Here is a 14,728-nt window from a genome sequence, read left to right on the forward strand (position 1 = left end):
TTATCGTAAGCAAACAAACAAAAAAAAAACAAGATTTGTTTTGGAAATAAATACATTGAAAGAGAGAAATGAGAGAACCAGAGAATACATCAGGACTGGTCAGTTATGACGTATGAAAAACACTTTATAAACATGTAGCAATTGTAAACAATTATAGCCTAGATAGCATAATTTATTTGATAAAGCCAAGCACTAAGGCATGGCTTGGGCTTTTCAGACACTTTTGTCTCAGATATACACATTTACAGGATCTAGGACAGAAGACAAGAAATGTCCCATTTCAAATTCATCTTGATTATTTTTCAAATCTATGACCTGACGGGATCCACTAGAGCAAATGGCACCCTATTCCCTATATAGTGCACACCTTTTTGATCAGGGCCCATAGGTCTCTGGTCAAAAGTAGTGCATTATATAGGGCATTCAGTGCCATTTGGGACGCACACAGTTTCTCCTTGTCATTTGGTCAGGAAAAAAAAAACTCCTGTCCCTTTACTATTGCCATATGAAGCATTTCAGCAGTCATTACAAAATGTGGATGATTCCTTCAGCTAAATGTACATATTTCCAGGGGCCCACTGTACAATGGCGACCCTGGCAGTGACCCGAATCCCTGCGGTTGCCTCAGGGGAAGTCGGATATGCAAAAAAAATAACATTTCCATTACACACGTGTGTAAGAGAACAAATATAAAGCACCCCCCCCCCCAAATTATAAATCATACATAGTTCCACTTGGACTCAATTGTCATTTTTAAATGTAAATTACTTCACATATTCCTGCATCCCAGATTTGTTCTAGGAAACTGTTGACCAGTCATCTCTGTTAATTGCACTCTTGAAGAGGGCAAAAACCTGATTAAGAAGTCTTAAGCTCCGACTCAAATGCCACTCTATTCCCTATATAACGTATCGTAGTACGAGTCATAATACCCATAAAACCTAGAGGTCAAACAGGGAAATGGTTCCAATTGTTTTTCCACCATACATTTTCCCCCCATAGGGTTTTTTAGGAAGACTTAAAATAAGGGCTGTGTTCCGTGTAGGCTTACCCTGGTGTGACGTTTTGATAACCGTGTAAAATCTCTCTCGGACAAGGTGACTTTTATCAATATATACGCCTGTACTTACCCCCCCAAAATTAAATGCTAATTAGCTTCTAATGTGGCTATCATAAAGAACTACAAATGCCATGATCTGGACGAGACTGCCGACTTGAGGCAAAGGTAAGAATATCTGGATTAACAAATCTAATGTTAGCTAAATGTAGTAATGAATAAATTAGCTACATTTCTTTAAAAATGGACAATTCTGGGAACTGTCTTGTGCAAGTTTTAAATTGACACAATACCTGTTAGCAAAGGTGTCAGCTAGAGATGACGTGCAGAAGCTTTGCAGGGATTTTAGTCTTGCATGATGTCTACTTTGATGCTAATTAGCATTTCCGAATCTGCGAGTAAATAGAGCTGAATATATTGATAAGTCACCTTGTCCAAGAGAGATTTTACATGGTTATCAAAACATCACGCCAGAGTAACCCTACACAAAACAAAGCCCTTATTTTAAGTGTTTCTAAAATCCCCTATGGGAAAAATGAAATGGTGGAAAAACGATTGGAACTATTTCCCTTGTTTGACCGCTAGGTTTTATGGGTATTATGACACCTCCACTGTGGGGCTCTATTGTGGACCAGAGCCCAATGGACCCCTGCTCAAAAGTAGTGCACTAAATAGGGAATAGGGTGCTATTTGGGACGGAACTTGAACCCCTGGGGATGGCCGACTTTCAGAGAATATTTATTGCAGGACTGGTTGGTAGGTTGTTCATTCTCAGCCAATAATGCAACTTCCATTTAGCTTCCCATCTCAAGAAAACTGCTTCTGATTCATTGTGCTAAATCAAGAGATAGCAGAGAGAAGTCTCTGGACAAGTGATTGGTTGTTTGGTTGATTGACTGGGTCTGGACAGACAATAAGATTATGCCACTGAAAAATATTATATACCCTCCATATCCATGCTTATTTTTATTTTTTATTTTATTTATTTATGTAATGGCATAGCTGCTCAAAGTCAAGAAAAAGTAATGTAAAAAAACTCCTTTGGTGAGTCGTCTCCATTTTGAATTGGCTGTTTAGTTCTTTGTGAGAAGATCGGTTAGACTCATGTGCAAACATGGAAGTTTAGGTCGAGAATCCCCGTGGCACGTTCAGCAGGACGTAACATTTTGGAACGTTCAGATAGAAATATGCTATGTAAAACAAACATGACTCTGACATGTAGAATAAGGAATAACGTTGGCTCTCCATTTGTGGCATTTCTATTAGCAACATTTGGCTACTGAACTTGGCCCTGTATGATAACTGACCTGATAAACTGGGCCAGGAGTTTTCCAGACTGTGACCTGTCTAGATAAAATTACACTTGATGGCGCTGCATTTTCTAACGAAACCAATGTCTGAACTGTCTGTCCCACAGTTGCATCAGTCAGCACAGGGAAATCAACAATGCTTTAAACTGTAAGAGGAGAGCATCAATATTTAGTTAGACGGATCAGCATGATGGAATAAATTAAGTAATTATTTTTAGCCTATTAAAATGACTGTTCTGACCCAATCCCACAGTGCAAAAACAGTAAAGAATGCCACTTCCAGAGAAACCACGTCATGGAACTATAAGAGAAGGACAATAGAGCAGCAATGTTTTGCACAAAACGTGTGCACATTCAAGGAAATATTAAGGAAGAAAATTAAATAAATCAATAAGTCAAAAGACTATATGTAATCAACCGCAAGTCTTTAGTTGGTCAGGATTGGCACTTTAGTGAATAAGAGTGCATTTTGTTTTTCTTCAAAAATAAAAATATTTTATGTGTTTGTTTGATCCACAGATGATTTATATTTGACTGTTCTGGAAGTCTGTTGATAGACTGCACACAGAAGTAGATCGAAAAACCAAGAACCAAAGAGGACTACTGATATATAATTGCTCCTCCACTTGTTAGTGATGTAGAGTCAAAGTTCTTTAGCTAATTGTTCATGTTTTCCAAGATTGATTTAGTCTCAAATGTCTGTTTGGAACACTTGTTCTGTGGACAACCATTTCCCTTTAGAGGACCAAAGTGCATAGACTCCTATAATAGCCTATAACTGTTACTGTCTATGTTTGATCAATGACAAGCTTAGTCTCTTACCAGTTTGACTACATTTTGAATGTCAACCAAAGCACAACGTGTCCAAAACCCTTGCAGACCATGAATCACCATTGCAGACTTGAACTATAACAAAAGGTAAGACATTGAACAAAGTCATGGCTCGCATCCTCACAGGATCAACCTATCGAGACGTCACGTCAGGTAGGACAATATAACCATAGGGTGATGATTTGCTATATAAAATGTGCAATGACAAGGGTCCTCATAGCTAGCCTATAAAGTAACCCCCCCCCCAAAAAAAACTCCTGCTGCGGTTACAGATGCCCTTCCAAAATGATACTTCAGGCATTGAAATAAAACAGCCCCCCCCCCCGTATATTCTGATTTTGTTTACCTTAAACCCAGTTGGTTCTGCTCAACCAGGGGAAATGGTGGAGCCACAGAACAAGCTGGTACCAGACTAAGGAGAACATAACAATTGTACATGTATCTCTTCCTCACACAGCGCTGGTCAGTCAAACTGTCACTCTACCAGACTGTTTTTAGGCTCCACTCAACCCAGAGACTGATCTACGGTCAGTTTTGCTTTTGCCCCATTCATTTCACAGGTTAGGATTAAGGGAGGGCAAGCTGATCCTAGATCTGTGTCTAAGGGCATACCCATCTAACCATCTTCAGTCATGTAGCAGAAAGGAGAAAGAAGGCTTCCACAATACCTAGGTTGAAGATAAAAGGTTAAGACAATGTAATAATTGACATACGGAAATGTTCGAAAATAAATACATAAAATTGGACCAGCGCCGTTGCTGATTCTACAGGATTAGCGAGCGTAAATGACGAAGTGAATGTATGCAGTTCACCATAAAAGTGGAAAAGAAACAATCTTTCATAACTACTCAGCAAACACAACTGTTTGTCATTCTATGCATTTATATGTTTTTCAAATGACATACAGCCACTTTTTTACTCGAGTTCCCGACCACTGGTCACGTTTTCAATGCTAATCCTGTAGAATCTGCAACCTCCCTGGTCTAATGAATGGGTTTATTTTCGAAACGCTCCACATGGAATTATTACATTGTCTTATCCTGTATATTTTTGACCTAGCATAATACCAGGAAGTACACCATGCACTTCAAGAAAAATGGCAAAACAAAAAAAATGTCAGTTTCTCTTAAATTTTCTTTAAGAGATATTAAAGGATGCTGTGAATGTGATTGTTAGTTTATGAATCTTTTGTCATATCTACCGCACATTCCCCCCGTAAACATGTCATTGTATTAAAGAGCAATGCATTGTGGTTAGGTGCATTCTTAAAAAAAAAAAAAAAAAAAAAATCTACGAGCATAATCTCAATAGTGCCGATAAGGAAGTGACAAAACAATGAAAGAAAACATTGAATGAACATACCGCATTGTGGCAATATAGCACAGAAAGAAAGAAAACATGCAATGATGTTCATTCAAAAAGGTGGATTATGGGAGTTGTTTCTCCTCGTTGTGTAGCACTCATCCGTGTGAGCTGTGTACAGTCTGCTGGTGTTGTATGCATGAAGTGTCTGTGCAAATACATCTTAACTTAACTTCTGTTGCGGTTAGGTTCGTCACGGTCTAAATTAAAAGACGTATCCCTTGCCAAACCCTGGTGGTCGTTAGATGCATGGCACCCTGTCTGATATAGTGCCTTTCCTTCTGTCCAGAGGCTCCCTAGGTGGCTCCTGTCAAAACACGTGGACTAAGGGGAATACAGTGCTATTTAAAAACACATCCTAGAAGAATAAAAGGGGAGTTGTACACTTTTCTAATGCGACAGTGAACAATACATATCAATAACTAGCACAGCTAAGGGCTGTATCCTGGCAATCCGCGTTGCGTCGGTCATAAGAACAACCCTTAGCCGTGGTATATTGGCCATATACCACACCCCCCTCGGACCTTATTGCTTAAATATATTATGTCGTTTCGATTTTCTAAGACTTAAATTGCGGCACTTTCTCTCCCTCCCTCTTCCAACAATAATTCCTGGTGTACTACCAGGTGTTTGGCGAAGGGATACTCTGTGACTGTAGGTAGGGCAATAGGAACACCATGCAAACCCTACCACAGACACACACACCAGGGGGGGCAGCAAAACCACATCACATCCCAGGGCCTACTACAACTCAGTCAGCACCAACATATCTATTTACACTGGGGCTGTGTCCCGAATGGCAACCTATTCCCTATGTAGTGCACTACATTAGACCAAGGCCCATAGGGCTTCCCATTTGGAACACATCCCGGGCTTCAACGGAACAGAGAAATCCAAAAGAAAAACTAAAAAGCCCAAATCCTAACCAGACATGCAAGTGCGTACATTGGATATTACCGCAAATCTGACATTGATGCCTGATTTACGTGGAGCTGAGTTACAGGTTTTTCTCGAGTTAGCGTAGGCCCTGTTCCCCACCCCCAGCGGTATGCCGTTTTAATAGTTAGAATCACGTCATAATTCAAATCTATCGTTATTAAGAACACGGCACACAACGGACATTATATGTCTAGCTATATCAACTTCAGATCAAGCTAGTAACCTAGGTATTTTAATGTGTATATTTCAATATGGACCCCCACCCCCCCCTCAACCCCCACACTTTAAATTCCCTCCCCAATCCCCAACTTGACGCTCTCCATTAGCCCAGCGGTTTTCCTGTTTTTACGATTCAGACCCCAACATGTTGCTCCACCCTCTTCATCCCCTCCCCAGGTCCAAGAAATCATCTGACACAAACAAAACAAAAAGTAGCTAAAAGTTGTAGGAAATAAATAGTAGAGAAAGGACTGTCAGTTCTAGAAGGGGAGAACCTTGGCTCTACACTCCAAATCATAGTTCTAGAAGGGGAGAACCTTGGCTCTACACTCCAAATCATAGTTCTAGAAGGGGAGAACCTTGGCTCTACACTCCAAATCATAGTTCTAGAAGGGGGAGAACCTTGGCTCTACACTCCAAATCATAGTTCTAGAAGGGGAGAACCTTGGCTCTACACTCCAAATCATAGTTCTAGAAGGGGAGAACCTTGGCTCTACACTCCAAATCATAGTTCTAGAAGGGGAGAACCTTGGCTCTACACTCCAAATCATAGTTCTAGAAGGGGAGAACCTTGGCTCTACACTCCAAATCATAGTTCTAGAAGGGGAGAACCTTGGCTCTACACTCCAAATCATAGTTCTAGAAGGGGAGAACCTTGGCTCTACACTCCAAATCATAGTTCTAGAATTCCTAAGAATCCCCAGAATTGCTTAGTGGAACCCTGTATGTCTGATATAGACAGAAACCAATGTGAATGAGGGTTTGGCCTCTGAGTTTAGAATACAGCTGTGTTGTTCTATTGTTAACAGTAAAGAAGCCAGTCTTCAGTCTGGGGACACTAGACTTCAGGTGGTACACTGAGATCTGTTTTAGAACAGGCCAGGGGGGAAACAGGGCTGACAAAAGCTAAACGATTGGAAACTGATAAATAAGGGCAAGGAAGACACTTGTCGTAAAAGAAAAAGGGGTAGAACTTAAATAATGCTCCTCACACTAGGTCAGATTTGACCCCCACATCCTGAAGAAGGACATCCCTATGGGCAGACGGGGAGCACTAAAAACCAAAACAAACCCAACCACCGCTACTGTCAGAACAATCAGGGTATCAACAGTACTGGCAGTATCTCTCATTGTATCTGTGCGTTTCAAACCTGGACTGGACCCAAACCAGTGTGTGATCACTGATCAGGAAGAGCTTTGTTTTATCAGGTCATGTGGTGTGAGTTCAGCTCTCCGATTGGCTCCTCAGCAGAGACGTGGTGTTCTGTTAGAAGTGTCTGATCTGTTCGGGTAGGTAGAGCCACGTTCACGGGGTTGGATAAAGAGTCACAGCTGTAAGCCTTCCATGGAATCGGAGGGAGATCCATGGGGGTTGGGGATACGGGCTGGATGATGGTTGAGCATGGAAGGTCACAATGGAGAAAGGATAGTGCACAGGAAACCCTCCATTTGTAGGGGTTGGGGTAAAAGAGCGAGCCACGGGCTGGGGCATATAGGTGGTGGTTGGACGTGGAGGGTGGAGGGACACAGGGACGCTAATTTAACTCAAAGCCCTCCATTGGTAGGGGATATGGGGGTAGAAGTTATCTGAAAGGATATGGGGGTGGGGGGTAGATGCTATCTGAAAGCCCTCCATTGATAGGGGATACGGGGGTAGATGTTATCTGAAAGCCTTCCAAATGGGATCTGTGGGTATGAGCGATGTTTGGATGAACCAGAGGGCAGGGAGGGCGTTATAGCTGGAAGCCCTCCATGGGAGCCTCCTGCTGGGGGAAGAGGAACTGCTGGTTGGCCTGGTCCACCTGAGGAGCCAGGCTCTGGTCCTCCTCCTCCACTCCAAAGTAGTGCTCTATCAGGTCGAAGGCCTTCTGGTAGATCTCCTGGTTCTCATGGCTCTGAAGGAACTCTATCTTGTCTAGACCTGGAGATGGGGAGGAGGAGAGATCAACTTTATTTATTCATACACATGGTAGATTATGCAAGTGTATGTATGCGGAAGTGCGTGTGTGTACTGTGTGTGTGTGTGTGTGTGTGTGTGTGTGTGCGTGTGGTGTGCATGTGCCTGTATGAACGTGTTTGTATGAACGTACCATAAGGCCTCTTCTAAGAGAGAGCAGCAGGGGTTGATGTTTGTATATACAGTTCATTCGGAAAGTATTCAGACCCCTTGAGTTTTTCCACATTTTGCTAAGTCACAGCCTTATTCTAAAATTGGTTACACTTATATTTTTTAAATCATCAATCTACACACAATGCCCCATAATGACAAAGCGAAAACAGGTTTTTCGATTTTAATTTAGAAACACAGAAATACCTTATTTACAAAAGTATTCAGACCCTTTGCTATGAGACTTGAAATTGAGCTCAGGTGCATCCTGTTTCCATTGATCATCCTTGAGATGTTTCTACAACTTGATTGGAGTCCACCTGCGGTCAATTCAATTGACTGGACATGATTTGGAAAGGCAAACACCTGTCTATATAAGGCCCCCACAGTTGACAGTGCATGGCAGAGCAAAAACCAACCCATGAGGTGGAAGGTATTGTCCATAGAGCTCCGAGACAGGATTGTGTCGAGGCACAGATCTTGGGAAGGGTCCCAAAACATTTCTGCAGCATTGAAAGTCCAAGAACTCAGTGGCCTCCATCATTCTTAAATGGAAGAAGTTTGGAACCACCAAGATTCTTCCTAGAGCTGGCCGCCCAGACAAACTGAGCAATTGGGGGAGAAGGGCCTTGGTCAGGGAGGTGTCCAAGAACCTGATACTCAAATCTGACAGAGCTCCAGAGTTCCTCTGTGGAGATGGGAGAACCTTCCAGAAGGACAACCATCTCTGCAGCACTCCACCAATCAGGACTTTACGGTAGAGTGGCCAGATGGAAGCCACTCCTCAGCAAAAGGCACATGAATGCACGCTTGGAGTTTATCAACTGGCACCTAAAGGACTCTCAGACCATGAGAAACAAGACTCTCTGGTCTGATGAAACCAAGATTGGACTCTTTGGCCTGAATGCCAAGCGTCACGTCTGGAGGAAACCTGGCACCATCCGTACTGTGAAGCATGGTGGTGGTAGCATCATGCTGTGGGGATGTTTTCAGCGGCAGGGTCTTGGAGACTAGTCAGGATCGAGGGAAAGACAAACAGAGCAAAGTACAGAAAGATCCTTGATGAAAACCTGCTCCAGAGCGCTCACGACCTCAGACTGGGGCGAAGGTTCACCTTCCAACAGGACAACGATCCTAAGCACACAGCCAAGACAACACAGGAGTGGCTTCAGGACAAGTCTCTGAATGTCCTTGAGTGGCCCAGCCAGAGCCGGACTTGAACCCGATCAAACATCTCTGGAGAGACCTGAAAATAGCTGTGCAGAGACGCTCCCCAGCCAATCTGACAGAGCATGAGAGGATCTGCAGAGAAAAATGGGAGAAACTCCCCAAATACAGGTGTGCCAAGCTTGTAGCATCATACCCAAGAAGACTCGAAGGCTATAATCGCTGCAAGGTGCTTCAACAAAGTACTGAGTAAAGGTTCTGAATAATTATGTAAATGTGATATTTCTGGGTTTTTTCCACATTTGCAAACATTTCTAAAGACCTGTTTTTGCTTTGTCATTATGGGGTATTGTGTGTAGATTGATGAGGAAAAACGATTTAATCCATTTTAGAATAAGGCGTTAATGTCACAACATGTGGGAAAAGTAAATGGGTCTGAATACTTCCCGAATGCACCATAGGCCTCCTCTATGAGAGGGCAGTAGGGATTGATGTTTGTGTATACGCACCATAGGCCTCCTCTATGAGAGGGCAGTAGGGATTGATGTTTGTGTATACGCACCATAGGCCTCCTCTATGAGAGGGCAGTAGGGGTTGATGTTTGTATATACGCACCATAGGCCTCTATGAGAGAGCATTAGGGGTTGATGTTTGTGTATACGCACCATAGGCCTCCTCTATGAGAGGGCAGTAGGGGTTGATGTTTGTGTATACGTACCATAGGCCTCTATGAGAGAGCATTAGGGGTTGATGTTTGTGTATACGCACCATAGGCCTCCTCTATGAGAGGGCAGTAGGGGTTGATGTTTGTGTATACGCACCATAGGCCTCCTCTATGAGAGGGCAGTAGGGATTGATGTTTGTATATTCGTACCATAGGCCTCTATGAGAGGGCAGTAGGGGTTGATGTTTGTGTATACGTACCATAGGCCTCCTCTATGAGAGAGCATTAGGGGTTGATGTTTGTGTATACGCACCATAGGCCTCCTCTATGAGAGAGCATTAGGGATTGATGTTTGTATATACGCACCATAGGCCTCTATGAGAGGGCAGTAGGGGTTGATGTTTGTGTATACGCACCATAGGCCTCTATGAGAGGGCAGTAGGGATTGATGTTTGTATATACGCACCATAGGCCTCCTCTATGAGAGGGCAGTAGGGATTGATGTTTGTATATACGTACCATAGGCCTCCTCTATGAGAGGGCAGTAGGGATTGATGTTTGTATATACGTACCATAGGCCTCCTCTATGAGAGGGCAGTAGGGGTTGATGTTTGTGTATACGCACCATAGGCCTCTATGAGAGGGCAGTAGGGGTTGATGTTTGTGTATACGCACCATAGGCCTCTATGAGAGGGCAGTAGGGGTTGATGTTTGTGTATACGCACCATAGGCCTCTATGAGAGAGCATTAGGGGTTGATGTTTGTGTATACGCACCATAGGCCTCCTCTATGAGAGGGCAGTAGGGGTTGATGTTTGTGTATACGCACCATAGGCCTCCTCTATGAGAGGGCAGTAGGGGTTGATGTTTGTATATACGCACCATAGGCCTCCTCTATGAGAGGGCAGTAGGGATTGATGTTTGTATATACGTACCATAGGCCTCTATGAGAGGGCAGTAGGGGTTGATGTTTGTGTATACGCACCATAGGCCTCTATGAGAGAGCATTAGGGGTTGATGTTTGTGTATACGCACCATAGGCCTCCTCTATGAGAGGGCAGTAGGGGTTGATGTTTGTGTATACGCACCATAGGCCTCCTCTATGAGAGGGCAGTAGGGATTGATGTTTGTATATACGTACCATAGGCCTCTATGAGAGGGCAGTAGGGGTTGATGTTTGTGTATACGCACCATAGGCCTCCTCTATGAGAGGGCAGTAGGGATTGATGTTTGTGTATACGCACCATAGGCCTCCTCTATGAGAGAGCAGTAAGGGTTGATGCCGGTACCGCTGGGTCCTGCATCCTGCTTGGCCTCTTGGTCTCCCAGTCTCAGAATGTTCTCCAGACCGTTCAGGGCCACCTGGACTATCTTACTGTCCATCACTGTCAACAGGTCACACAGAGGCTTGATACAGCCCAGGTTCACCAGGTACCTAGAGAGAGAGAGAACAGAGAGAACAGAGAGAACGAACAGAGAAAGAGATATGGAGAAAAGGGGGAGAAAGCGAGAGACTGTCAGACCTGGGCCCTGAAAGTTAATCTCAGTAAGACAAAAATAAAGGTGATCCAAAAAAGGTTCAGTTGCCAGGACCACAAATACAAATTCCACCTAGACGCCGTTGCCCTAGAGCACACAAAAAAACTATACATACCTCGGCCTAAACATCAGCGCCACATGTAACTTCCACAAAGCTGTGAACGATCTGAGAGACAAGGCAAGAAGGGCCTTCTATGCCATCGAAAGGAACATAAAATTTGACATACCAATTAGGATCTGGCTAAAAATACTTGAATCAATTATAGAACCTATTGCCCTTTATGGTTGTGAGGTCTGGGGTCCGCTCACCAACCAAGAATTCACAAAATGGGACAAACCCCAAATTGAGACTGCATGCAGAATTCTGCAAAAAACATCCTCTGTGTACAATGTAAAACACCAAATAATGCATGCAGAGCAGAATTAGGAAGATTCCCACTGGTTATCAAAATCCAGAAAAGAGCAATTCAAATCCTACAACCACCTAAAAATAAGTGATTCTCAAACCTTCCATAACAAAGCCCTGACCCTACAGAGAGATGAACCTGGAGAAGAGTCCCCTCTGCCAGCTGGTAAGGGATGAACCTGGAGAAGAGTCCCCTCTGCCAGCTGGTAAGGGATGAACCTGGAGAAGAGTCCCCTCTGCCCGCTGGTAAGGGATGAACCTGGAGAAGAGTCCCCTCTGCCAGCTGGTAAGGGATGAACCTGGAGAAGAGTCCCCTCTGCCAGCTGGTAAGGGATGAACCTGGAGCTGCCCGCTGGTAAGGGGACTCTTCTCATAAACACAAACAGACTCCACAGAGCAACACAATCAGACCCAACCAAATCACGAGAAAACCAAAAGATAAATTACTTGAGACATTAGAAAGAATTAACAAAAAAACTCAGAGCAAACTAGAATGGTATTTGGCCCTAAACAGAGAGTACACAGTGGCAGAATACCTGACCACTGTGACTGACCCAAACTTAAGGAAAGCCATATTAGAGACACATATTTCCCTCAGATTACACAGACCCATAAAGAATTTGAAAACAAATCCAATTTTGATAAACTCACATACCTATTGGGTGAAATACCACAGAGTGCCATCACAGCAGCCAGATGTGACCCTTTTGTCCTTTAACTATTTGCACATCGTTACAACACTGTACCCAGCCAATAATATAACATTTTAAATATCTTTATTACTTTGGAACTTTTGCATGTAAAGTTTACCCCCTTTTTTCTCCCCAATTTCGTGATTACGATCTTGTGTCATCGCTGCAACTCCCCAACGGGCTCGGGAGAGGCGAAGGTCGAGTCATGCGTCCGCCGAAACGTGACCCGCCAAACCGCGCTTCTTAACACCCTCTCGCTCAACCCGGAAGCCAGCTGCACCGATGCGTCGGAGGAAAACCCGCTCAACCGAAGACCGCCTGCAGGCGCCCGGCCCGCCACAAGGAGTCACTAGAGCGCGATGAGCCAAGTAAAGACCCCCGGCCAAACCCTCCCCTAACCCGGACGACGCTGGGCCAAACCCTCCCCTAACCCGGACGACGCTGGGCCAAACCCTCCCCTAACCCGGACGACGCTGGGCCAAACCCTCCCCTAACCCGGACGACGCTGGGCTAAACCCTCCCCTAACCCCGGACGACACTGGGCCAAACCCTCCCCTAACCCGGACGACGCTGGGCTAAACCCTCCCCTAACCCGGACGACGCTGGGCCAAACCCTCCCCTAACCCGGACGACGCTGGGCCAAACCCTCCACTAACCCGGACGACGCTGGGCCAACTGTGCGCCGCCCTATGGGACTCCCGGTCACGGCCGGTAATGACACAGCCTGGGCAGTAATGATCCAACCCCAGGCTGTAGTGACACCGCAACACTGCGATGCAGTGCCTTAGACCGCTGCGCCACTCGGGAGGCCTACTGTTAATTTGTTACTGTTGATTCTCTATTTCACTTGCTTTTCCCACGCCAACAAAGGCCGCGAGAGACAGAGAAAAGGACCTGTGTGTGACAGCAACACGAACCCTAGATAATAAAATGTGGAATGTGTTTGGTACAATCCAGACGCCTGACAAATGCAGCGGCCCGAGACAGGATGTGTGTTAGTGTCATCGTGACATTCCACTGACGGAGGGAAAAAGAACTGCAACGTAATTCAATATGGACAGAACGCTCTCAACTAGGGCTCACACACACACACACACACACCAGAGTATAGCTCCTGTTTGATATAACGGGGACAACTTTGGTATTTCCGGATGCATACCACGGAAACAACGCTGAGCCTGGAATCTCAGACCCAACAAGGAGGAAAAGAGAAACTAACACCTCCCCTTCACCCCTCCCTCTTTCCTATGCTGATATGGTTCCTTACACTTCCCTCTACTGTCAATATCTGATCTATGCATACTAATATACTATAATATAATGGTGGGTCATATCTAATCTGTCCTGGTGAGGTGGGTCATATCTAATCTGTCCTGGTGAGGTGGGTCATATCTAATCTGTCCTGGTGAGGTGGGTCATATCTAATCTGTCCTGGTGAGGTGGGTCATATCTAATCTGTCCTGGTGAGGTGGGTCATATCTAGTCTGTCCTGGTGAGGTGGGTCATATCTAGTCTGTCCTGGTGAGGTGGGTCATATCTAGTCTGTCCTGGTGAGGTGGGTCATATCTAGTCTGTCCTGGTGAGGTGGGTCATATCTAATCTGTCCTGGTGAGGTGGGTCATATCTAGTCTGTCCTGGTGAGGTGGGTCATATCTAGTCTGTCCTGGTGAGGTGGGTCATATCTAGTCTGTCCTGGTGAGGTGGGTCATATCTAGTCTGTCCTGGTGAGGTGGGGTCATACCTAGTCTGTTCTGGTGAGGTGGGTCATATCTAGTCTGTCCTGGTGAGGTGGGTCATATCTAATCTGTCCTGGTGAGGTGGGTCATATCTAATCTGTCCTGGTGAGGTGGGTCATATCTAATCTGTCCTGGTGAGGTGGGTCATATCTAGTCTGTCCTGGTGAGGTGGGTCATATCTAGTCTGTCCTGGTGAGGTGTGTGTTTCTTTATACCTGATCTGTTCTGGTGTTCCTCCGGACGTGGCGTTAGTAATGGCCCAGGCTGCTTCCTTCCTGGTTCTAAACTCTGCCTTCTGCAGGATGTCGATCAGCACAGGGAAGATGTTGGCATCGATCACCGTCTAGGAGAAGAGACGAGAGAGGAAGAAAATAGAAACGTTTGAGTGGAGAGACGATGACCGCTACCTAAACTGGAGAGCAGCAGCTCAAACCTGATGTCCTTTATTCAGACTGAAGACAGAAAATACCCAGTACCTAATACCCCAGTACCTAATACCCAGTACCTAATACCCCAGTACCTAATACCCCAGTACCTAATACCCCAGTACCTAATACCCCAGTACCTAATACCCCAGTACCTAATACCCCAGTACCTAATACCCCAGTTCCTAATACCCCAGTTCCTAATACCCCAGTACCTAATACCCTAGTTCCTAATACCCTAGTTCCTAATACCTAATACCCCAGTACCTAATACC

The 14,728-nt window shown here is 44.8% G+C and overlaps 1 protein-coding gene across 1 annotated transcript in view; it reads right to left on the minus strand.

The window, feature by feature from the left end:
- Positions 1-6,114: 6,114 nt before the first annotated feature.
- LOC121555836 (importin subunit alpha-7) overlaps positions 6,115-14,728 on the minus strand; it is a 34,730-nt gene continuing 26,116 nt past the window's right edge. Inside the window, exons 10-12 of the mRNA XM_041869681.2 lie at positions 14,244-14,371; positions 10,900-11,090; positions 6,115-7,639 (exon numbers count right to left, since the gene is read on the minus strand). Coding sequence (XP_041725615.1) covers positions 7,452-7,639; positions 10,900-11,090; positions 14,244-14,371 — 507 coding nt within the window. The 3' untranslated portion in view covers positions 6,115-7,451. The remainder of the gene's footprint in view (positions 7,640-10,899; positions 11,091-14,243; positions 14,372-14,728) is intronic.

Source organism: Coregonus clupeaformis, chromosome 8, assembly GCF_020615455.1.
Source record: "Coregonus clupeaformis isolate EN_2021a chromosome 8, ASM2061545v1, whole genome shotgun sequence".
NCBI lineage: Eukaryota > Metazoa > Chordata > Actinopteri > Salmoniformes > Salmonidae > Coregonus > Coregonus clupeaformis.